This window comes from Cheilinus undulatus, linkage group 14 (assembly GCF_018320785.1).
Source record: "Cheilinus undulatus linkage group 14, ASM1832078v1, whole genome shotgun sequence".
Lineage (NCBI taxonomy): Eukaryota > Metazoa > Chordata > Actinopteri > Labriformes > Labridae > Cheilinus > Cheilinus undulatus.
The window spans coordinates 31,870,568-31,896,684 of NC_054878.1; the positions used below are offsets into that span (position 1 = coordinate 31,870,568).

The 26,117-nt window shown below is 40.0% G+C and overlaps 1 protein-coding gene across 6 annotated transcripts in view; it reads left to right on the forward strand.

Moving 5' to 3' along the window:
• The first annotated feature begins 56 nt into the window (after nt 1-56).
• The window catches only part of pum2 (pumilio RNA-binding family member 2), a 28,866-nt gene continuing 2,805 nt past the window's right edge, over nt 57-26,117 (forward strand). The window contains exons 1-22 of one of the 6 annotated variants that reach the window (XM_041804880.1): nt 57-199; nt 2,747-3,110; nt 8,477-8,545; nt 10,111-10,216; nt 10,445-10,632; nt 10,737-10,909; nt 12,681-12,975; nt 13,070-13,163; nt 13,291-13,398; nt 13,560-13,705; nt 14,307-14,427; nt 15,593-15,733; nt 15,847-16,152; nt 16,239-16,466; nt 17,527-17,794; nt 17,925-18,054; nt 18,167-18,301; nt 18,418-18,555; nt 19,511-19,636; nt 19,925-19,996; nt 21,335-21,456; nt 23,829-24,021. In XM_041804880.1, coding sequence (XP_041660814.1) covers nt 2,760-3,110; nt 8,477-8,545; nt 10,111-10,216; nt 10,445-10,632; nt 10,737-10,909; nt 12,681-12,975; nt 13,070-13,163; nt 13,291-13,398; nt 13,560-13,705; nt 14,307-14,427; nt 15,593-15,733; nt 15,847-16,152; nt 16,239-16,466; nt 17,527-17,794; nt 17,925-18,054; nt 18,167-18,301; nt 18,418-18,555; nt 19,511-19,636; nt 19,925-19,996; nt 21,335-21,456; nt 23,829-24,021 — 3,510 coding nt within the window. In that variant the 5' untranslated portion in view covers nt 57-199; nt 2,747-2,759. The remainder of the gene's footprint in view (nt 200-2,746; nt 3,111-8,476; nt 8,546-10,110; nt 10,217-10,444; nt 10,633-10,736; nt 10,910-12,680; nt 12,976-13,069; nt 13,164-13,290; nt 13,399-13,559; nt 13,706-14,306; nt 14,428-15,592; nt 15,734-15,846; nt 16,153-16,238; nt 16,467-17,526; nt 17,795-17,924; nt 18,055-18,166; nt 18,302-18,417; nt 18,556-19,510; nt 19,637-19,924; nt 19,997-21,334; nt 21,457-23,828; nt 24,022-26,117) is intronic. The other 5 variants (XM_041804882.1, XM_041804881.1, XM_041804886.1 and 2 more) reach the window with 5 other exon arrangements.

Here is a 26,117-nt window from a genome sequence, read left to right on the forward strand (position 1 = left end):
GTGAAATTTACATTGACATTGTTATACGCATGTCTACGTAGTTCACACTATTTACAGGGAGGGGGCACTATCGTAAGCAAACTCTTAGCATTGACTATCAAGCCCTGCTAAATCACCGCTCTCTCCAAGGAAACAAAACAATATAGAATTGGGTTGACGGCGTGCAACAAGCATAGACCCTCTCTCGACACGACAGCGCGTGAGTATTTCTGTTTTAATTCTTCACATCGAGGACGAAAGCTGTGGAAAATGTTTGATTTGAACGCGCCTGCCATGGTGCGAGTATTTCCCCTTTTGTTTAGCGGTTAAGGCCCCTCTGTTTGGAACTTGAAGGGGGGCCATGTTGTTCAGCCACTGAGTGCCTTGGTTGATGTTTTAGCTCGTACAACACCAACTTGGCAGTCAAAGCTTGCTAGCTTTTACGTTAGCTATTTTGTCTTATACGGCTTACTGTGTAAAGCCAAGATGTTGTCTCGGGGCAGTAGAGCAGCTTGTTTCCCGTCTGACAACTGAGCTTACTAGCTTACTGTTCAACCATGGTGTATTCGTGATTTTAACTTTGATGTCTAGCGTCACCAACCAATAATAAACAGAGCAGGCCTGCTGCGGGTAGCGTTAGCTGTTAGCGAAGGTGGTGCTAAAAGCTCCCTCAAATTGAATTAATATACGCTTAAAAGCCACATGCTCATATTCCCACTGATGCCAGTTAACTATTCGACGCTAAGGCAGTGAGATGCAATGCGGCATTTAATGCTTACCCATTTATCCTTGAGTTTGCCTTAATTTCTTCTCGGAGCCGAATGCTAGCCTGCTAACTAGCATTGGACTTTGTGCTAGGTTAGCTAGGCAGCTTGCTGGTAAACTTGCACCTCGGTTTTTTAACCCGATAAGTGGTATTTGGTTTGTTACTGCAGGTAGATGTAAGTTTTTTAAACTGCCGTTAAATAACGATGCACGTATAACATGTCCCGATAATCATTCAGTCACAAGTAGCGTTAACGTAACGTTACATCAGTGTTAGCATTTCGCTGGCTATGATATCTAGCCAACGTTAGGCTAACGGCAACGTTATTTAGCATTGTCGATGCATCAAGCTATTAACATTTTCATAACTCGCCTGTTTTGTTACTGCCTACCCTTTTGGAATCGATCAAATGTCCACATTTAACATGCTATGTGTTGTTGGTTTTACATAGAGAGGAGTGATATTTAATGTAGACGCTCAAGACAACTGTAAGACACGTAACATTTCAATGTTTAGCCGTGGTACAGTCGTGATACTAGTTAGCATCTCGGGAATTAGACACATCCCTGCGAAGAAAACCATCTAGTGCCGGTTGTTATGCAGTACCTTTGGATGTTTTGTTAAAACTCAAGGATACTTCAAACGTCAGCCTTTAACATAGCCCATATAGGAGTGGACTACATGTTTATTTTATAGTTCCTACTTTTAAAAACCCATAATACAACGTCCCAACTAAGGTGATGCAGTGACTGCATATAGGAAGAAAGTAACGTAAAAATTCGGAGATTTTCATCAAATACTGATTGGACACATCGCCACTTTATTTATTTATTTACCCTATAAGTTTTTACTGCAGTAACAATTTTAATGGGATCCATACATAGGAAAACGAGACAAAATATACAACATATACAAACGATGCACATCATCAGAAAAAGAAGCAAGAATAAAAACACAATACCAAGAGCTTTTTCAGTCCAGTCTTAAGTACAAAGCTTGGTTTTCACAGTACTCAATCTGTTAATTTATTCATTGTCCCCTTTCTGATTTGGTCAGTCACATTATTCCCATTCACATGCTAAATGTTATGTTCAGACTAAAGTCAGTAGGGATGAGAAAGCTCTTAGAGGCGAGTGCAGGTCAAGTTTCAAGCTGCATGAGCGACATAAGTTCTAGACTGGTTACGCAAGGAGCTGTCAGGAAACAGAGCAGGCCTATATACAAAGTATCAATCTTTGGATTGATATTGTAATTAAAAAAGGAAAATCAATCAATCAGTCACACCTGTGTTATGAAGTTGGTGTATTTCTATAAAGTTTCAGTACATTTGATACTATCTGTAAGTAAAGTTTATTTGTATAGCACCCTACACAGACAGCAGTCACAAAGTGCGTTACACAGACAAAAAAATACAAGGAATAAAAGTAATGACTAGGAAATGACCGCAATAGTCATAACAACAATGGTGTAGTATGAAAATAGGAGCAGTATCATTAGAAACACATTACACACAATATAAACAGTTCTTTTTACATGAAAGAAAGATCAATTAACCTAAAGCCCGTCTAAACAGGTTTGACACTGAAATTTGACAAAATAGAGAGAAAATGGAGACTGTATTTGTTTGAACAAAAAATATAAGAATTTGACCACCTTAGACCAAAGTGATACCTATATTTTCTCCTTATAACAGTGTTTCTTACTCCTTTTTTAAAACTCATCCTATTAGTGATCTGGATCACATGCCCCCACAGTTGTTTTTATTTTAATTTAGTATTATACATAACAGTCCTCCTGAAACCATCGGATTTAGATGGAGGTAATATGAAGTGACTCATAAAAGCCTGTCTGGTGTCATATTAACATCTATTATTATATATCTTATAATGCAAGGCTGCCGAAATAGACCATGCAGACGTGATATCCTTGTTTCTTAACACCTCTCAACTCTAACAATGACAATCCTATACTAACAGAATCACATTCTTATGTTTTATCTAGGCTTTCCCGTGGAATGAGCGTTCCATGCAGCATCCTAGGTATGAATGACGTGGCCTGGCAGGAGACAAGAGGAGGGATGCTGCATGCAAATGGTGCTCCTGAGACTGGGGGTGTCAGAGTCCATGGTGGAGGGCCCTTAGCAGCAGTCGGGGGAGCTGGACAGGCTCCTGGAGGTCCACATTTGCAGGGCATGGACAGGGTTGTCAACCCTACCCCAGGTACCCCGCAGCCTCCGCTTAGTGGACGATCTCAGGATGATGCCACAGTTGGATACTTCTTTCAGAGGCAGCCGGGGGAGCAGCTTGGAGGTTGCCCACCCGGCAAGCATCGCTGGCCAACTGGGGATGCAAACCATATAGATCAGGTAAAGATTCTTCATCTAGATTAGATATACCAAGCCTGCAGCATCTTGCTGTGTCAGAGTTTATGTGTGGATAAAAAAGTGTAGTATGCAGGCTAAACAAAAGAACCCTGTTTGTCACAATCAACACTATTTCACGTATTTCACATGATAAGTTAATCTGTGATTTACACCAGATTTACATCCTTGCCTTATTATCACTTCCTCAAGGCAAGCTTTTTGAAGCTACAGAGGTTAATGCTGTGGAGTTCAGCGACACAAAGATTTCACTCACCACGTCCTTAAACACACTTTAATCCTGCATAGAAAATGAGAGTGTTAAAATCAAAGGAAATGGTTCAAGGAGAAAGTTTTCTGAATTTGTTTCAAATCCACTTCATGATGACATTGATTTTAGAAATAAAAACACTGCAAAACAATCAACTTAATCAGAGTTTTTGGCCAAACAGCACAGCAGGGGAAATGCGGCTGCTTGTAATAGGGGTGTAACGATACATTGATGTGGATCAATAGATCAGTTGGTTGATAAACTACCCAATCATGGCGACAGAAGTCAAAACGTCAAATCTATCATATTTTAGTCATGCTTTTATTTTTAAGATTCTTCCTGCATGCTTGTTGACAGTTTCCACCCAGCTGTGTGTCGCTCTGAACTTTCATACAAGCTAGGTGTAAACGGGGTAGCAGCTGAGATTATTAGGATAAAAAGAATATTTACTCCTCTCTCCCTGGCCACCCACCTTTTTTGCCAACTACGTTTGCATGTCTTCATTCGCAAACAATCTCCAAATGATCATTAAGGTATAGAAATTTAACTTCCCTCACTATCTTGGTGGCTGCAGTTGTTAAAGTGGTGTCTGATACAGGCTCTGCAGCTAAGCTGAGAGGAAAAAGCTGCTGGACGCCTTCTTTGATACACCAATGGTAGTCCAACGTCTTGTACTATATTTGAAATTGAAATAAAAGCTGCGCGACCTTGGAGTGATAGCAGCTGGAAAGCTTTCTTTCGATCTCACCTCCCTATTCTCACATGTTATTGGACCGCTTGTGTCCTTAAAAATCAAACTTTGTCCTTGTCAAAATCATGATTACTGTAAAACTAAAAAATCCCTGAATTATTCTCTGCATCTTCATTTGTCATAGATTTAATCTCACAATAGTCTCACAATGTCAACAAACCCACACATGAACAACATTCTACATTAACATGGAAAACATGAAGGATTGAAATAGAGCAGAAATAACTATTCAATTCCATGTGCAACATATGTATGTATATATACAGTGCTTAACAAATTTATTAGACCACCACCCAAAGTAAGGTTTATGCCACAGCTGCCCAAAAGTAACAGCATTGGTAATTACCAAAATCCTTTTTATGTTTCCACAGTGGTTAATACACCAATATTTACAAGCTCTTTAACCCAAATGATATTTTTAATGCTAAAATATAATTATTATTGTTATCCATTAATTTTCAAATTTACTGATTTACAAAAAATAGTAAAGCACATTATTATTTCTTGATTAATATGTCAAATTATAGTTATTCACTTGCATTCCTGAACAGAAAAATGAGTTTTAGTGGTTGAATGTTATGCTTGATTCATTTCTGACTTCTCAGAGAAGCCCAGTGAGCCGGCTCAAATTTGGGTATAAAAAGGTGAAATCAGTTTGAAATTACTCATTTCTGTTCAAAATGGTAAAACGTGGAGAGCTGACTGAAAATGAAAGAGTCTGCATTAAAGCTCTTCATGATGCTGGATGGTCTCTGAGACAAATATAACAGGTGGTCTAATAATTTTTTTTTAAGCACTGTATATATGCAAAACAAATGTTAAAAGATGCCAAAAAGGTACATTGGGGCTTTAGAGTGTTCTGAAGACAGAGAAAAAATAAGAAATGTTTCTGACTTAAAATTTTTGCTGTTTGAAAGTTGAAATGTTCATCACAAATGTTTGTAATTATGTTTTTAATTTAAAGGCAATCAGGGATCCTTCATGTAATAAACAACAATTGAAACATTAATGGAAAGGCAGGTCTTTGTTAAGATTTTTTTTCATGAAATAGTAGAAACCTTTCAGCCATTGAATTGCCTTGACATTTTTTTTCCTTCAACTGTGTTAAATTTGTGCAAAATATTGTTCGTTGTTGATCGTAGGCTCCTGCATCAAATCCAAATCTTACTGTGGCAGATTTTGTGATTTCAGAATATACTGTATTGTTGCCCGAATAATCAATAGATAGATAGATAGATAGATAGATAGATAGATAGATACTTTTTTAATCCCAAGGGAAATTGCGTTTACATTGCATTCAAATTTGTATTGTATCTTGACAAAACTGGTAAAGCTTATTCTAAGCATTTGTAGGAACCCCTAGTTTATACTAATCTAGATTAATTTATGAATGAAACTGGAGTTTTCGGCAAATTTTTTTGTAATGGACAAATCTGCAGGCAACAAGTCCTTGTACGTCAACAAAAAATGAAAGATTTGAACAAAACTGATTTGGTGCTTTATTTATAAGTCTGAGAAAGTGATGTCACCCTTGCCTGCATTATCACAAGTGCCACAGCTTCCAGTAAACAACAACATATTTCCAGTTAAAGGATGCATATCTGTCCAGGTAAACTTTCTGTATAAGCAATCTCATTATCCATCAACTATGGTAATATCTTCTTGACATACCCAAAATCTAGTGGCACCTGATAGATTCCGCATTTTTATGCAAAAGATTATTAGAAATTTTTAGGGAACTTCTTCTTAATTGTAGACTTGTTTTAGTTTGGGTGCCATCCAGTATTGTTTGCATACTCCAGGTCATACTGGTAAACAGATAGATTACACCATGGACAGGCCACAGGCCTTTCACAGTGCAAAACACACTTAAGCCCAGGGGGGAAATGATGGTAATGTTAATAGTTCTGCTTTAAAGAAATACAGACTTTAGATCTGCAAAATGTGTGGGACCAGAGCTTTGGACAATGCGTTAGCACAGTAGGAGTGCTATCATAGCCGTGATAACTGGCCAGACTTGTAAAATATTGTCTTGCAGTATTAGTTGGCCATGTAGTTTTTTGTCTTTACAGTTCTCCATTTGTTAAACAGACTGGATGTCTTGCATCTGATTTGATCTACTGCAGTACATACACCTTATGTGTTTGATCTATAAGATAGCAGAGGGAAAGAGCATGTTTGAATACAATAATGCAGTTTTAACACTTTTTAGTTTTAGTGCTACAAGTCTTGAAAGGATTCCCTAGCCTTTGATAAAGTTCTGTACATAAAAGAGCAAGAAGTTGGTAGCAAAACTGACAAGTGTTGGTATGCCAATCGTAGACCAGAACAGACTGTTTTTGTGGTGTGGATTATTTGTGTGATTGGTGTACAGGACCGCCCCTGCCCATACACAGACTACGCAAAGCGCTTAGGGCCTTTTCACTGTGGGGGGCCTCACTTTGAGAGTTTTTTCTTCTCTCTCTCTGCACATCTGTCTAGTGATTCTAGGTAATGTTTATACGACATGAATTTTACCTGGCTGTCACACATTTGTAAATTAACCCTAAAGTTATCTATTTTTGGAGATCGGTGCCATCTGTGATCAATGATGTGCACACAGTGTCCCCTCACGCTCCCTCGCTCTCCCTCCCTCTCTCTCTCTCTCTTCGGATGCTTGCAGCACAGAAACTCTCATCACACCTGTCCTGTATATCCATCCGTTATTCTGCAACCTCTCTTGTCAAAAGTAAACTTGGACTTGTGTTGGGGGGGCTCATATCAGACTTTGCTTCGGGCCTCACTTTGGCCGGGGGCAGCCCTGTTGGTGTAACATGAACAGCTAGTAACAGTAGTATCTTGTGAAGGGGTGCTTACAGAAGTAAAAGAGTTCAGTCCAAAATTTATTATCAAAAAATTAAAACTGCACCCGGCTTCAAAGGAGTAACCAGAAGCCCACTGAAGGTTTTGTGTAAGATTAAAACACCTTTATTTTACATGCCAAAACATGTTTCAAAAAACTGCTACTGACAATGGCCCTGATGAAGACCTGAGTGGGTGGCTATCAGCTATTTTTGAATCTATTTTGCCATGTCAAATAAAGGCATTTAATCTGATACAAAACATACTGTGTGCCTTGGATTGCTTTTTTTTTTGAAGGACAGCATAGATTGAATATTTTGATTTACAATTTTTTGGATTGGAACTCCTTTGTGTTACTCATGTAACCACTCCTTCAAGAGATAAACTGAGCAAATCAAACCCAAAGCTTACAAGAGCACGTACTTGTGACACAATAAGACCTAGTAGCACTCCTACTTTGTTGTTTCCATAAACAGCTTCAGAGTTTTCTGTCTAAAACTTGAGTGTTTCTTTTTCTTGTCTTTACAAATCTGAAATTGAGATTTGATAGACACTCATGAATTTACTTGCTTTATGACAATAACTGTATATTTTGGAGACACATTGCCTCTTTTTTTTTTTTTTGAGTCAAGCCACTATCTGTGCAAAGTCTCTTCAGTTTGTATGCTGGGGTCCCCATTCCCCATACACATCTGTTCAACAGATCCCCCTGTATGCAAACAGTAGATCAAACATGATCTTATCAGCCAGACTGATTGGAAAAAGACTGTTTTGGAGCCTCTTGTTGTTTGAATATTCAGCACTGACCAGCTGTTCCCTTGTTATCTTTTACAACATTGGTAAGTTGTTGCATATAGGGACGGCTGCTAGAGTTTGGCACACCAGCGTGAAGTTGTGTCTTTCATAGGAAAAAAATCCTGCTGCTCACTTATAAGACTATAAGGGAGGATCAGAGAGGAGACAAAATTGGATGCAGCACTGCTGTGGTTTTGACCGCTTTAGTGTAGTGTTTAAGTGCTATGATTTCCAGGCTTTAATGTGTTTGTACGCTTTTAACATCCAAATGAGTTCCAGTACTGCCGGCCTTGCACCTTAAAAAGCACAGTGACTCATACACAGCATTAAAGGCTTTCTTCTCTGAGGTTTGGTGATTTGATAAATAACACTTATTTCCAAGTAGACACTGATGTGCTCACTGTTTTTCTGTCTCAAAAACTGTTACTGGTTCTTTGTTTATGTGGTTATAAACTGTCAAACATTTTCATGCCTCTGTAATGAACAAGAATCAATTGTCTGCTGCCAATCCAGTGCAGCCCATATTTTGTTGGAAGCTTTGTTTTTCGACTGAATCAAACTTTTGAGTGGAGACAAAAATAAATACAAACAGGCTAATTTGTTCTGCTAGAGGCAACAAACATTATGTTTTGATGTCTTTATTTTGTGGTCTTTCATTGAGTGCATGAAGCCTATTGTTTACAGTCCTGTTTTATTTCTTTTCCCTTGTGGCAGGTCCGTGCTGTTGATGAAATGAACTACGATTTCCAAGCTCTTGCTTTGGAGTCGAGGGGCATGGGAGAGGTAAGCTTCTTTTTTAACAACAGCATTCTTGTATTCTGTTAAGAGTGCTTTAAAAAAAAATCAGTCACACAATCCTCTCCACTGTTATCATTAAAGACAATTTTGAGCTTTGATGGACAAGTGTTTACACCCAAAACAAATGTTTTGCTATATTTAAGAAAAACTGTTGCACTGACCAGGGTTACCGTGAAAACTGCTCTTTAGCCTGTTTAGGTCACATTTATGTTACCACGTGGTTGTTGATATTGGTGTTTTTTATAGGTGTAATGCTATTTGTCATAAATTGTCATGATTTAGGAGCGTCACGGTTAGGTGTACATAGTCCCACCACGAATACGTCTAGGTTCTTTCTACAGCCTTTGATCTAAATGGAAAAACAGTACTCAAAGATGACAGTATCACCCATTACTGTAGGTGGCAGGAACGCTCGTAAGTGTTAGCTACAAAGGAGAGGAAAAACAGGCGAAACAAAACACGAAAGGAAGAAACGTTAACTATGAGTGCAGGAGCAGCGAGACTTACTGGCTTCGTCCTCTCACTAAAGGCCGGCTCAGACTACACATATTGAGCTCTTGTCAAACCCTTGGCCCGATTTTGCACGCTGGAAACGACAAATGATCTTGTAGTGTGACGTAATCAATGACGTGTTCAAGTAGCCTGTAGCCTGAGCCTTTACTTCTCTGTGCTGCATGTGAAAGCAGAGAGGGTTGATGACATTAACAATGCTAATACGTTTTAAGTGCCATACGCCATTCTGTTTACTAACAACTATGTGGCGCCGTCACTACTCTCTACATAAATCAAAAATGTCATACCATAAAAGGCTCAGTAATGCACGTATTTTATTTTATTTTTGGCATGACGTATTAATTTTGTCATTTTCAGGAGATGTTAGACTTTTCATTTCTGTGTTGCTTTTTATTTTGCATATTTCTTCAGTTTTTCTTTTATATTTTATGTATAAAAAACCACAGCTGCACCAGCTATCACTATTACCTGCTTTGAAGTAATAAATAAGGGAAACCTAGCATAAAACTATAAATGTGGGACTTTATTTTCCATTTTTACTGATGTACAGAATCTTTACCAAAACACAAGGTAAAAACAGATCTGTGACTTCTATATCAAAAATTTTGTTGATAATTACATCTGATATTTTGCCTGTGTATTTCAGCATATATTGACTGTAAATTTTTTCCATATATACTAATAAATTAATGGAACTGTAGGCTGAATCAATAGACCTATGTCAGTTGAGGTCTTTTTCTTTATTTATCCTCCTTCTTTAAACTTTAAAGTGTTTTTTAAGGACTAAAGTTTGTTTCCTTGTTCATCTTCAAACCTTAAAGTGTGTCCTAAAGGACTGAAATTTCTTGTCTGAAAAGCGTATTTGAATATCGGTATCGGCTAAAATGAATCTGTAAATATCGGCAAAAATCCAACATCTACATCCCTAGTCACCTCTGTTAACTGTTACACACCTAGTGTTTTTCAAGTGCAACATCTCTGTCAACTAAAAGTGATCTTGCAAATACTTTAGATAACACTTTCCATTTTATTTTCAGCTCCTGCCAGCAAAAAAGCTCTGGGATTCTGATGAGTTGGCCAAAGATGGAAGGAAAGGAATGCTTCTGGGAGAGGAGTGGAGGGACAATGCCTGGGGATCATCTCGTAAGTCCCTTCTGTTGTATAGTTCAGGTTTTTTGTTTTGCATGCATATTTTTTCTCCTTCTCATTGTTTTTTTGTAAGATGAGGGTGCAACATTTTTTTCTACTAAATGAAATGGTTTCAAATGACCTTTTGCATCAGCCATGATCTTAACTGGCCCATATTTGGTTAGGTTTTTACCCAGCTAAAGTTCAAGTACGCAACTACTTAGATATTGGCTTTTTATTCAGATCATTCAGTGTCTCAGCCAATCATGGTGCAGCGACGACCAGGCCAGAGTTTCCATGGGAATGGTGATGCCAATTCTGTGCTTTCACCTCGCTCAGAAGGTGGAGGCCTGGGGGTGAGCATGGTGGAGTACGTCCTGAGCTCCTCTCCAGGGGACAAGATGGATGGTCGCTACAGGAACGGTGGCTATGTAAGTGAAGCGTCTGCTGCAATATTGACAACCACAGGAGTCTCTCTTTCCCAAGAAACCCTATTGGGGGGTACACAACCTTTCATCATGTTCTGTCTGTACAGGGTGGAGAAGATGTTGACCAAGATGTAAGAGAGAAGAACGATGCCCAAGAGAAGGGGTCCCCCTTTGAAGAAGACAAGAGCCCAGAGATGAAGGTCGGAGAGGAAAACGATCCCTCCAAAGCTAATGGAAGAGGGTTACTAAATGGCATGGACAGAGACTGCAAAGATTTCAAGTAGGTTCCTGTTTTTTTTTTTCTAACATTAAGAAAAAAAAAAATCTTATTTCTTGTTTCTTATTTAGTTTGAGATGAATGAAGGGAAAAATTAAAGAAATGCATCTCTCTGAAGCTCTTCAATCAAAAGTGATCTTAAAACTAGGGATGGGACTTGATGAACAGGAGCTCTCTAATAAATACTGTTTAAAAGAAATTATGTTGCATACAGACCAGTCAGTAGGTCACTGTACTTAATATCCCTGTTCTAGCAAGACACGATATAAATGGAGCGTAGAGCATAAGTTCAGGGAGGCCACAGAGTCGAATGCTACCATATATTTGAGATCAGATGAACATGCAAGCCCTAACCAGCTGGATGGGCAGCGGATTCTCTCCATGCACACAATTGGTTGATTGCACTCATGGTCTTATTTAAAGTAGCCTGGCTATGCTTTGCTGCTCCTTCTTGCAACCCTCCCCCACCCCAGCTCCTCCTCTGTGATATACCTGACTTAATTAATGTCAAGGGCAGGGGGATCCCAGAACAGCCACACCACCAAATGTAAATATTAGTAATGAGAGCAATTTGATAACTGCTAATAAAGAAAAAATGTATAACTGCAAATCATGTCTAATTGCTTATCAGACAAAATAACTTTTTCCACTTGACCATGTAGTCTCCCACATGCCTTTTGTCGAACACTAGTCAAGATTTAATAATTATTTATTACCTCCGCCAAGGAGGTTATCTGATCGACAGGGTTTGTTAGCAACATAACTCAAAAAGTTATGGTAGGATTTTGATGAAGTTTTCAGGAAATGTCAGAAATGGCATAAGGAAGAACTGATTAGATTTTGGGACTGATCCAGATCACCGTCTGGATCCAGGAATTTTTTAAAGGATTCTTTACTATTGGGAGATAGGGCTAATGGCGGAGGTCTGTGCTCTCGGAGTGCTTTTCTAGTTTAGCAGTGGCTTTCTCTTTGGGACTCTTCCTTAAAGCCTTGATTTTGACTAGTGGAGAACCCTGGAAACAGTTGTTGAATGCACAGTCTCTCCCATCTCAGCTGCCTACTGATGCTGAAAGGTCTCTTTTGAGTCCTTTGTCTCTCTTGAGTTACCTTGAGTACTTATACCTATCCCTACTTAGAATCATCTGTGTTTCCCTGTCACTTTATAAAGAGGTCTTGATTGCAGTGTTTCTATCATTTTAGCAAAATCTGAGCATTTTTCTTAAGTTTTAGATCATGACAATGTCTAAAATCATCCATTTCCTCTTATGGAAGTATATTCTGGAAGCACCATAACCTCAGTTTTAAAGCTTTGTTCACAACACTTACTTGCAAAAGCTTTCTCATAGCACCTCCTTCTTTTAGTAATTGCCATCAAGTTTTTCTTAATTTCTGCTTTTATTAAAGATTTTTTTTTTTCAAATTAATAATACACAAACAAAAAAATGATTGAAGGGAACTGTGTCCTACCATTAGTGGCAGCGCTAGATGCTGACATTGTACAAAACTGGGTGAATTGCACAAACCATAAGATGAGGTGTTTAGTTTATTCACTGCCATTGTTGTTGCCAGAGTGGTAATTTAAAGACCTGCCTCCCTTTTTTTTCGATAGGCAGGTGACTACAGCTACAAAAACAGTTGTCGCCCAGGATTCCTATGTGCTTTAGACGCTTAGAACCTAAAAATACCATCATCAGTGTTGTTTGGTTTCTCTCTGACGCAAGATTTTGCACAAACACACCATTTGAGCTGATGTTTGTATTATTTACTTTCCCAGTCCAACTCCTGGAAGCCGTCAAGCCTCTCCCACCGAAGCAGTGGAGAGGATGGGTCCCAGTCAGACCGGTTTAGAGATGATGGGACAGCACCACCCCCATGCCCTCCAACAACACAACCCCAACCAAAACAAAGCCCCATCAGAGGATTTCCAGAACCAGGAGGCCCAGAATATGGGTGGTATGGAGCAGCAGGCCGGCGTGGAGTCCCTCCAGTTTGACTACGCTGGGAACCAGATTCAGGTGGACTCCTCTGGGACTCCAGTAGGATTGTTCGACTACAACTCTCAGCAGCAGGTCTGTTGGATAAACAGAAAGCCTGTCTATCAAAGGATCTAACTGTGGGTTTGCTCAACAGACTGTGATCTTCTGTTTGTTTTCTTGTTTCTAGTTATTCCAGAGATCTAATCCCCTGACTGTGCAGCAACTTACTGCAGCTCAGCAGCAACAATATGCTCTGGCTGCAGCCCAGCAGCAGCATCTTGGTATGTCAGGCTCATAGGGTTGTGTAATACTTCTCAACCACCTTTTTCTTTGTCATATAGAGATCTGTTCTTAGACTTGTATTTTAATTGATTTGAAATAACAAGTATCTCTTTTATTTTTACCCAGCTGGGCTTGCTCCTGCATTTGTGCCAAACCCTTACATCATTAATGCTGCCCCCCCTGGAGCGGACCCTTACACTGCCGCTGGGCTGGCAGCAGCAGCGACGCTCGCAGGTGATCATATCACACAGTTTTTATTCCACAGAAGAAGCTCTCATTTAGATGCAGCAGTATTTTTTTATTTATTCATGCTGATCTTCCTGTTCAGATAAAGTTCATGACTATCTCAAATAAGTTGTAGAAGGTGTGTTTTAACGTCTAAATGCTGTCCTCAGGCCCCACAGTAGTCCCACCACAGTACTACGGAGTTCCTTGGGGAGTGTACCCAGCCAATCTTTTCCAGCAACAGGCTGCATCAACTGCCAATCACTCAGCTAATCAACAAGCATCCAATCAGGGACCAGGACCAGGCCAACCACAGGTAGGAAGTGCGGTTTGGTTTGAGCAGTAAGGGATGAGATAGAAATATTTAAAAGTGATCAAAATATTGATTGGAGTTGTTGGCAGTAAAACTGTGGGCAAGAGTTGTGTCAAATTTCTGTGGAGATTTGGGACATGGAGTCTGAAATACTTCCCCAAAAAGGATCAAAATCAGTATTGTTAAATCAACTGGTTCTAGGTCTTTCTTATTTAAAGGCTAATTTCTCTTTCCTCATTATACAGAGAGAACACATTAAGTTGTTGCCAATCGATTTACAGCTGTACAAGAAAGTTGCACAACTTTAAAGTGCAGACTCCCGTGAGAGGGAATGATGCTGTCGAATATTAGGACTGCTGTCAATCAGCAGTAGGTTCATGGTGTCAGACTACATGGCATTTCTGACTTAAAATATCTCAACCCCCAGTGAGATGTTGCTGTAATACAACAGTTTAATACTAAAAAATTCAACCACAAAATAGATTTTTTTGTTTTGCTAGTCCAACTGGCTAAACAAGGGGCTTAAGCTAGATCTTAAACCAGGTTTGGAAACTTTTAAAAGCAGAACTTAAGAATCCTGTTGGTGTATCTTTATCTTCCTCAGGTAATGCGCACAGGAACCAACCAGAGACCTCTCACACCCGGGCAAGGCCAGCAGAGTCAGCAGGAGTCCCTGGCTGCAGCAGCTGCTGCAAACCCTGCACTGGCGTACACAGGAATGCCTGGTTGGTAGACCCCTACTCCTAACAAACAGACAAAGATGTCTACATGAATTTCCACTGCTCAGTGTTTTCATTTTCAGTGTAGAGTCTGCTTAACTGTTTCGTACTAGCAGTGTTTATTATCATATTTTGCAGCACTTTGCACAAGTGTTGTTGCTAGGTTACAAAAGTTGTCTTGCATCTCTAAAGTTTTCCATGGAAGTAAATGTCAAGGGTGATAGCTGCTGTTTTTTTGTGCTGGCAGTTTAGTAGAGCAGAGCACAAAAAATGCTTAGTTGCTTAAAGTTTAATTTTGTCACCCCTCCCTTACTGATCAATCAAAATCAGGAAGGGGTGGATGTCAGCATTGTCTAGAATAATGGCGAGATTAGAGAAACTGATCTGACAAGTCTTTGGAGGATACAGTTCCCAGATCTAGAGCTGCTGCTATTGAAGGCTAATGCTATGAAACTTAGGCTATTGTCACAGTCTGTTCATACAGCATGTCTTAGCCTGTTGAGTTATGAATTTAATTATTTTTCTGATATTGTTTTTCAAGGTGCACCTTTAGGCTTGTGTGCTTTTTTTGCTGGTACACAGTAAAACCTGCAGAAAAAGAACCACAGGCCAGACTGTTGGTCTGCTTGAAGTTAATAGCCTTCTCTGTATGGGACACCACTGATTTTCAAGGCCATCTGCACCCCAGTGAGCCTGTATTCAATTGATCTCAATGCTTGATATTGCTATAAAATAAGGAAATTTTAGAAAGAAAACAAAAACGGTTGAAAGGAATCATGTCCTAGTGTATTTGGCAGCTGTAGACCAGGATTCCATCCACAACACTGCTATGATTAGTTTTACTTCTGACATTGTTGTTGACGAAATTGAAACCATAGGGCCTGTTTCTTCTTGATGTTGATTGTTTAATTACAAGGAGCTGACATTGTGAGCATGCCGGTATTCTGTTTCTAACAAGAGGTACACCAAGTGCAGCACCTTAAGCATACATGGAGAGTATTTTTACACTGAAGATGCTGAGCCATGAAAATGCTGCGTTCCTTTGTTTTGGAAAGCAGGCACCAATTGGTGTAACAAATGCCACCAAAGGACACAGGCTCTGCATCATACTTGTAAAGTTACCATCTATCTTTGTGTGATTGCTGATTTTTCTCTCATTTTCAATATTCAGGTTATCAGGTGTTGGCCCCTGCAGCCTACTATGACCAGACTGGAGCTCTGGTGATGGGCCCAGGTGCCAGAACTGGCCTTGGTGGTCCAGTTCGTCTAGTCCAGACCCCTCTCCTCATTAACCCTGCTGCAGCACAGGCTGGTAAGTACCTGTTTGTGTAAGTTTAAAATGTGTGGGTCCTTGTTTTACTTATGTACTCCCACTTAAGGTCATTCTTACCTCACTATCCTCTCTTTTCTCCCACACACCACCAGCAGCCGCCGTGTCAGCATCCGGCTCGGGTAACAACATGTCTGGTCCCCCAGCCAATGGTCTGTACCGCTCCATGCCTCAACCTCAGCCCCAGCCGCAGCAGCAGCAGGCCCCCCCGCCAAGCAGCGGCCTGCCCTCCAGCTCGTTCTACGGCTCCGGATCAGTCCCCAACACCTCTCAGAGCAGTTCCCTCTTCTCTCACACTTCTGCTGCACCACCTCCACCAAGCTCCTCTCTGGGCTTCAGCAGCACCGGCGGCTCCCTGGGTGTCGGTCTGGGCTCAGCTCTTGGAGGCTTTGGCTCCTCTGGTAGGTGATTATAACTGTAGCTGAATGAAACAGTTTTATTTTTTGGAATCTGTCATCTTACGCTGTTTTTATTTGTTGTCTTACAGTATCCAGCTCTACCAGTAGCAGCGTATCTCGCAGGGATTCCTTGTTGGCGAGCTCTGACCTGTACAAACGTGGCGGCAGTAGTTTAACTCCCATCGGTCAACCCTTTTACAACAGCTTGGGTTATTCGTCCTCACCTAGCCCCATTGGCCTCACACCAGGTCACTCCCCGCTCACCCCTCCACCCTCTCTGCCCTCCTCTCATGGATCCTCTTCTAGCCTTCACCTAGGTAAGCATCATTTTGACAGAAGGTACTCTAATACTCAGTGTAATGCTGGAGCAAGATTGGCAGGCTGTAAACTTTACGGTCTCAAAATGAGCCTACAGTACTCAGATTTTACAAGTGTCAGGGTCTGTGACTAGAGCTGCCGCCGTAATGGTTAATTCAGTGTTCGAGGTTACAGGATTTTCATGCACGCAGTTTCCATAGAGGTAGGAGTGTGCGATAGGATGATCTTAGATCGTGAAGAAACAGAATGTATCAACGATCTGCTAAAACTGTTTATCATCTGTGCTACTTCTAGCTCTTTCTCCCTCACCCCGTCCCCCTCTGCCTCCTGTTGTAGCAGTGATTCACAGCTGCAAATACATCTGAAGCTTAAGACTTGATCCATTAGAAGATTTCTAACTGACCTAAACAGAGTTGTCATGGTTTTCTAAACCATCAATGTGCAAAAAATAATAATTTTTACAATCTGCACTAGTGTTGCACGGTATACCAAAATTTTCTGTATTTGTGAGTACCTTGTATTTCAGTGGTACCAGAATTTCTGATTTCCAAATATGGCTTGCACAAGTAAAACACTGAACAAACCTCTCAAGTTAGAAAATCAGTTTCGTTGATGCTCCTATAGGGGTTAATTCAACTGTGATCTAAACTGTTGGTAACCTTGGCTCTGCTGACTGAAATCCTTGAAATAGAAGTGATATTGTTTAAAAAAGAAATTAAATCATATAAATGTTTAGAAAGTAGTAAGTTTGATGCTTTGTATCTTTGTGACTGTGTGATATATATAGCCGTGCCTGCTATTTATAAGCCATAAATGAAAATAATAAGCAGTAAAGATAACTTTAGAGAAGAAAGGCCCATAACCAGTCACAGCTAAATATTAAAAGCCAGTACTGTTTCGTTTACTAAATTATGGCTCCTCATCTTTCAACGTTAAGTGATATTTACATGCTTTTGTTGAATCTGTATAACAAAATCCTAGTTTTTATTATTGCATTTGGTACTCTTTGTATCTCATTTTGTGTGATACTTAAAGTATCTGGTCTTTATGTAATCCTAGGTGGCCTGACGAATGGCAGCGGTCGTTACATTTCAGCAGCACCTGGAGCTGAAGCAAAGTACCGTAGCACCGGTGGGACGTCGAGTCTCTTTAATTCCAGCAGTCAGCTTTTCCCTCCGTCTCGGCCCCGCTACAGTCGCTCTGATGTAATGCCATCCGGACGCAGCCGCCTACTGGAAGACTTCAGGAACAACCGCTTCCCAAACCTCCAACTCCGTGACCTGCCAGGACATATGGTGGAGTTTTCGCAAGACCAACATGGATCCAGGTGGATAAGATATACTGAAACTGCTGTTTTATTTTAAGATGAGATAAACTTCAGTACAAATCTGTCATTTAAGTTGCAAAAGTTGTATCACTGGACTCATTTTTTATCTGTTCCTGTTTTGTGTCTGTAGATTTATCCAGCAGAAGCTAGAGAGAGCCACCCCAGCTGAGAGGCAGATGGTGTTTGGGGAGATTCTACAAGCAGCATACCAACTGATGACTGATGTATTTGGGAACTATGTCATTCAAAAGTTCTTTGAGGTTAGGACAGTTTGATGTTTATTTCTGCTAATGTGAACAACAATATGAACTTCTACTGAGACTCTAGTTTCTGTTGCAGCTGCTCAGCAGATTTTAATTTATGTGTTTACAGTTTGGAAGTGCCGACCAGAAGTTGGCCTTAGCCACGCGTATCCGTGGACATGTCCTCCCTCTGGCCTTACAGATGTATGGCTGTAGGGTAATTCAGAAAGCTTTGGAGTCCATCTCCTCAGACCAGCAGGTAATTGTAAGTGAGACTTCACTTCTTTTTAATATATCTGCCAACATTTTATATTTTCATTTTCTCTTTAATGTCAGAATGGTTACTGCGGTAACAGTAATTGCCTATTATTTCTCCTCCAGAGTGACATCGTCCGCGAGCTCGACGGCCACGTGTTGAAGTGTGTAAAAGACCAGAATGGCAACCATGTGGTGCAGAAGTGTATTGAGTGTGTGCAGCCCCAGGCCCTACAATTCATTATTGATGCCTTCCAGGGACAGGTGGGTTATTGTTTTTATTGTAAGCTATGGTTCACATGCAAAAATTGATTCTAACTTTAAATTATGTACATGGAATTGCTCTTTATATAACTAGTACTCTTTGTAGCTTTGCTAATGTCATCATTTTAAACATCATTTGGGGAATGTTTGGACACTCAGATGGGAATCGGTGAAACCTGTCAGGCTATGCTGCATGCTTTTGGGACACACTGTAACAAATAGATGCTTTTGGTTTTCAAGCCTCAGTTTTTACAGTGTATCTTTTTGAATGATGGGATTATTGAGTGGGACTAGTAGGGGCAGAGTTTTTACCTGCTATTAATTCAAGGAGGAGGTCTTTTGTGGATGCTGAAATGCCTTTGAAATTTATGATTTTGATCTGTACCCACATTTTTTATCTTCCTAAGCTAAGAAACAAAGGATGAGTCACTTTAGAGACAATTACCCACCAGAGACAACACTGGTATAAACGCTGCATTATGAAAAATGCTTTTCACTGATTGACCACATTAAGACGAAAACATTATTTTTGTCTTCATTTTATTTATCTGGTCATCTGAATGTTTTTTTTTTTTCTTAAAGATTATTTTTTTGGGCTTTTTTGCCTGAATTAAGATAGAATAGCTGAAGGGAGACCAGAAATACAGGGATAGGGAGTGTAGAGACGACTTCTGCTCAACAGTGCCATGACCATTGTGTTGAGGACTATAGCCTCCGTACCCACTGAGCTAACCAGGCACCCTGAATGATGCTTTTTACTAGTTAAGATGAACTTTAACCTCCTTGAGGTTTACCAATGACACAACTCAGTTAAGCGCAATGTAGGGTTTAGTGTTGACTTTTGATCCCTATCTTTAGACAGAACATTTAAGTGTCTCTATATCACCTTTAAATTCAGTCTATTTCAGCCTAAAAATGCTGCTATGCCTTCACTTTTTAACAACCTTTTTCGCAGGTGTTTGTTCTTTCCACACATCCATATGGCTGCAGAGTTATTCAAAGGATTTTGGAGCACTGCACCCAGGAGCAGACTCTGCCTATCCTGGAGGAGCTGCATCAGCACTCTGAACAGCTGGGCCAGGTGAGCACATCTGTCTCCTTTCTAAGCTCTTATTGTTTGCAGATAGAAAGTCTTGTAACAAGCTGTGACTGATCAGCGTTGAAACATGTGCCTGTCTTGTGTATTCGCATGTCTCCTTCATGTTTGAGCATTTCATTTATCAGCCTGTCATTGTTCCTGTGTATTGTTGTTGTGCTCTGCTAAATGTAAAGTGTAAGGATGAAATGTAAATGTGCTGTTAGCTGTCATTGCATCTGACATATGTGATTATTTGAACATCCACCCTACCCCCTCACTTATTCCATCTAGAAATATCAAGGCGTATCATTGGAGATGACACCCAAAACATATTATACAGTGTCCCGCGATGCACTGTTCAAGGTCAGAGCAATTTGCCTCTCTCTTGCGGATGTCCCCCCGCTCCTCTCCTCTTTCTCTTTTTTTTTAATCTTTTGTAAAGAGTCTGATGTAACACTTAGCTAGCTCTCCAACTCCCAACTTTTGCAAGCCTTCTCCTAACCCACTGAGCCGCCTCTTTCTCTTCTTTTCCTCCCTCTTGCTTTATGCCACAGAGGATTCACCAGGCACATGTTTTCCCTGCTGTCTGATGATTCTATCTTAAGCCTGCAGCATCTCCTGATCAATCTGTTTTTCTTTTTTCATATTTACTTCAACAAAACTGTTTCACAGAAGTTTTCAACTCTCTGGGCAATGTAAAGACTTAATATGCGACATTCTGAATTCTCACTAAGATGACAAAAATGTCAATAAATTATGTAAATATATGGCAGAATAGCAACTTCCTAAAGACAGTGAAGTCACACTCCTGTTGTTCTCAGCTCCGCACTCACACTGACAGGAAAGGACTTCCTTCAGCTTGTTTGTTTCACACAGAGACTCAAACATGTTTTGTTGCAACTAATGAGACTTGCCAAACTAATTAAAGGATTTTATTTGGCCAAAAAAGATGAGAATTTTACAACTTTAAGATGTATTTGTCCCTTGAAATTAATCTGAGTCTTGATTAAATTTAGCAACACTTTTCTGCCACTTTTTGTACAGAAACTAGCTGATAAACAGTACAGGAGGAGAGCGGGAGCTGAGTGATGGCTGATCTTTGTCCAAAGAAAGCATTTATTTTGGTCTGAAGTCGCATAGTAAGCCTTTCAATGATCATGAAAGAAAATAATCCCTTGTTTCGTCACCTTGAGCTTGCCATCAAGGCTGAACGACAGGGTCTCATTAAAACAGATTGAAAGGAATGGTTTTAAAGGCAAATAATTCCAAATTAAAGATGGAGATCCCATTTCCTCAACAATAGCCTCAACAATAACATCCTGCCAGAGTGGTGTTATGTGTTGCTCCATCTTGTCTCTCTAAAATTACACCCATAACTGTCTATCACCCATTTCTGAAGGGGCAAAGATGCTACTGGTCCTGCCACCAGCAGCATCTCTTTTGTCTGACCTTCTACAGTGATGACGTAAGGGTTCATTCAAAGACTTCAAACGGGGGTGTCACTCATTCATCTATCTATCTATCTATGTAGAATATGCATGATTCTCTCACTCCAATTAAAACCAGTGCTGAAAATTAGTGCATGAGTATCAATCAGAGTAAAAGGGTGTCGCACGGACTCTTTGTGATTATTAATTATTTATTTAAAAAAAGAAACACAAGTTATTTCCCCTGAGTTCACACTTGCACTGCCCCCTGCAGGATCAATATGGTAACTACGTCATTCAGCATGTTCTGGAGCACGGCAGACCAGAGGATAAGAGCAAGATTGTTGCAGAAGTTCGTGGGAAAGTTCTCGTCCTCAGCCAGCACAAATTTGCAAGGTTAGTTTTTTTCTAAATGTATAAAATGTCTTCTGTCTCATGTCAGTAGATGCTTAATTTCCCTTGGGATTAACAAAATAGCAATCTATCAAAAGCAGGCTTAAGTTATAACTTTGTTCTTATGCCTACCTTCTAGTAAGTGTAAAGTCTCAGAGGATGATGGAGAGCAGAAGATTTATCAGCTGTTTGGTTTCAGCTGTAGCTTCTCTTTGATCCATTACACTTAAGTTTTCAATGAGTGGAGAAAATTTCTGCCATCTGACTATTAAGTACCTTGAAATTAATTTTAGCAGCTCTAGGTTTAGGGCAGTGCTTCTCAGAGGGGTGTGGGACCCTGCATGCATATATTTTTTAAAATCATGATTAGAAACCTAATGTAAGACTGCATATTAGGGCAAAGTAAATAAAAAAAAGAAACTGTTTTTTTTTGCATAAAAGGCAAAATTGTGGGAGGAAATCAAACTTTTTTGAGATCATGAAGTCATACATTTATAAGCAAACAAACTCCAAATTTTAGAGTTTAAAAAATCAGAAATTTACAAGAAAAAACATGAAATTTTCAAGATTAAAAGTTTTAAATTTTGACAGTAGAAACTCAGGAATTTAAGGATAAAAGGTTGGGAACCACTGGTTTAGGTTGTATGCTTCAGTTATCACATAATGTAAATGCTTGGCTATATTTTGCGTACACTTGAGCTGCTTGTGCTGTTTCTGAATGAACTAACCTGACACGCCAGGTAGAATGTTTCACATATCGGTTGCTTGGGATATCCTTCTCATTCATCCGTAGTCTTTGTTTGGCACAGACGGACATGTTCTGCCTTCCCAGTCATTACAGGTCAATCAGAGCAATGAAACATATGAAGTAGTGGGCATATGCATCTCTGGAGGGAACTTGACACAGTGTCTTATCCTAGGCCAGCTATTACTGGATACAGTTGGTGAAACAAACTCATGCCACGGTTGGTTGGTAGAAAAGCATGAACATCTATCCCACAAAGAGAAGCTTTAGGTGCGACATTTGCTGTTCTTATGTTAAGAGGAAATGTAGTCCAGTTCTGAGTAAAAACTGCAGCTGCACTACAGCTGCATCCGAGCTTATCCTAGTGGTTACCACTGGTTACCAAATCACACCTGTAGATACCACTTCATTCACCTCAAATGAAACTAAATGGTCCATCCTCTCTCAGATTGAAGCTTTGCAAGATGGATATGAAATCTGGCCAGTCCATTGGCTTTGCAAGGTTATGGATTAACAGCTGCTATCTATCCATTTTCCACACCGCTGATCACTTTTGGGGTGAGAGGAGGGTACACCCTGGACTGGTTGCCAATCAATCACAGAACAGACATGTTGAGACAAGGAACCAGGCACACATACACCTACAGTCAATTCAGAGTCGCCAATTAACCAAACAAGCATGTTTTTATTCTGTGGGAGGAAGCTGGAGTACCTGGAGAGAACCCACCCATGCAAGGGGTTTAGCATGCATACTCATCACAGAAAGGCCTTAACTGGGGTTTGAACAAAGAACCTGTGAGGCAACAGTGCTAATCACTTACTGACTGTGCAGCACCATTTACAGCAGTTATTTTTAGCTGTTTGCCTGTTTAGACACAAAAAGCAGCTCTGTGACAACCAACATTACAGGAAATATGGACTGGACTGGGATCCATCAGAAAGAGGTTGTAGTGGAGCTGTGTGAAGTTTGTTAAATTCTTCAGCTCTGATAAAATCTTTGGAAGTAGTTGAAAAACAACGAGACACAATATGTAATTCTCTCTCAATCTCTCTAGAAAAATCCTACCATCTCTATCAGCCTGTCTCTTAGGACAGTGTGTCTGCTGAGTATGCAGCTGCTGCACGGTGTGCTCTGTGTGCTCTGAAGTGGGTGCTTTTGTTATTACTCCACATCATATCCTTGCGCTATGGCTCCCTTATTTGTATTCTTGCCATGTCTAAGCCCACCTTGTCCTTCCGTGCCGAGGCCGTGAAGCTTGCTGCGCCCAAGCACAGAATGAACGTACTGGACTTTAGGCTCAAACGTGCCCAGACATGGTACAAATGGCCTTGTCTGTAAGACAATTGAGGCTTTTTTTCCTCCTCTGTGAGTCGCCTAAAAATGGACTGGATTCTTTTATACCTGTGTGACATGTGATCCAGATTCTACAGTAGATAGGGTGCTGAGTTGTAAAGCAGCAGGTGCCACATGAAGAGATTCCAAAGCAACTTTTCTAAAATAATGTCTCACAACTACAGCATGGAAATGGGCAGAAGCTTATCAAAATAAAGAATCCCCCATGGTAAGTCAGTGCTGTACCTCCTTCATCTTCTGTTATTGATCTGTTCGTGTCTCTCTGTGTCCCTTCAGTAATGTCGTGGAGAAGTGTGTGATCCACTCCTCCCGTGCAGAGAGAGCTCTGCTCATAGATGAAGTGTGCTGTCAGAAGGACGGGCCTCACAGCGCCCTCTACACCATGATGAAGGACCAGTACGCCAACTACGTCGTCCAAAGAATGATCGACATGGCAGAACCTGCTCAGCGCAAAATTATCATGCACAAGGTGGGTCAGTTACAAAACTACTGAGACAACAAATAAGAGTCAGTGTGTTTATATGCACATCAGATAAAGCATCTAGAATAAACTGACTTTAACTATAACTATCTTGAATATCTTTAGAAGGTTCAATGACTACACTGAGATGTTGTTGAATATTATCCTACCTAGTTTATCAATGAAAACAGGCCAGAGATAGATTGATTATTGTGCCTTTAAAGTCACTGAGTCAGTGGGGCCCACTAATGGCACTACTTCATTTTCACAGCACTTCTTATTAGCACTTACTGTTGCCAGGTTACAACAGTTGCCATACTTAGGTTTGCTCTGTAGTGACCATTAAGGCTGTTTAACATTTCTCTGTGAAGTTTTTGCTTTTAGTCAGGGAAAGTTTTAAAAGAGAACATGAAGAATGTGAAAATAGATTGTGTCCTGGCATTAGGGGTAATGTTGGATGACAAAATCTATACATATATATTTATATATACATACTTATTTTATATTTGTGAGTTCAGTGCAAGGCAAACAAATGTCATAGCTTGTTATTTTGGCAGTTATTTTAAATTCAATCTAATTCTGAGTCTTTAAATCCATCACGTTTTTGTCATATTTAACCTTTATTCTTTTAGTCTAGTTTAACCAATTTCAGTCAATAAGAAGTTCTTACATTTTAGTCTCTAGTCTTAGTCAGTGCATGTGTTGTCTTTTAGCTGGATATAAATGTATGTAGCAAATGAATGTAAATGTAGAAAACTAATGCTCAAAATAATGCTATCAATGCATTATTACTTAAGTCTATACTGAAGAAAATACTGACATACCTCATGTACAAAGTAGAGAATTATCATGGATTTTGAACGTCCAACAGTTCAACAAGAGTTTTTAATCACCAATGATCTATTTTTTGCTAATATTTGTGCCATCTTCTCATGGAAAAAAGGTAGCTGACGAACACTTTTAGTCATAGTTTCAATCAACAAAATTGACGCTTTTTTCTGTGTAATTTTAATTGACTTGAATTTGATTAAGTGGGGAGGAAAAAGTGAGATTGTCAATTTTCCACTGAAGATGCTGAGCCTAGAAAACCCATACCTGGTGCTATAATGCAAAAACAGATACTGCCAGTTGACTCTGTGTGATTACAAGGTGACTCTGACATGACTGAGTTTTACACCTGATCACGCACTCAGGCTTGATTGTGTTGTTCAACATGCAGTGTACGGGGGGGGGGGCACAACAGCTAACCACGGCCTGATCAGCTGTTACCAAGTAGTCGGATGACTTTCTAACATGTTTGATGTTTAGGTTGTACAACTTTACATACTCATGCAGTGAGTGAAAAGATACAAGCCACTTCCCAAAAGTCAGGGCACCTTTACATTTGTAAACTGTCAGTCAGAGTCCAAGTCACCATGATCCGCCTTCCCTTCATATCATAAAAGTTTAAACAAGAATTGTACATCAGCTGACAGAAATGATGCGCCTTTGCAAACATGTGTCAGGAACATGTCTCAGAATAAAAAAGGTTAATTTTTACTACGCACTGCTATACCAAAGGCACACCTCCTGCTTGGTGGTACAGCATCAGTTTTTCTTTTACCAAATATTGTTTCGCCTAATAATGTTTTAATCAGCGAAAAAGATGGTTTGGGTTTCTTATCTTGCATATTGTCTGCAAAAGCTACAAGGGGACCAGAAGAAGAGCTGTTCTGGCTCTTAGAACTGAACTGAGCCAAATGATCCAGATCACTAAAAAGAGAAGGAATTCCCTCTTCTGTCAGGGAATATTTTTATTATTTAGCTGTTAGCATGCATGTTAACATGCACATAACTGTGTTACCAGTGTAAGTGGTAAGAAATTGAATATTTGGTGTGGTCTTGATATATGCTGAGATGGTCTTGGAAAAAGGTCTTACAGTATTGTATTCAATGTCAGATTCTCTGTGTATACGCTGATTACCAGGGAAGCACTCTGCATGGATTGTACAGTTTGAGCACATAAACCATGAGCTTTTGTCATGCCATGTAAATAACTGAAATCAGAGTGTAGGCCTGGCTTTAGTGGGCACAAACTTTTAAGACTTTCCTAAATTACTTAAATA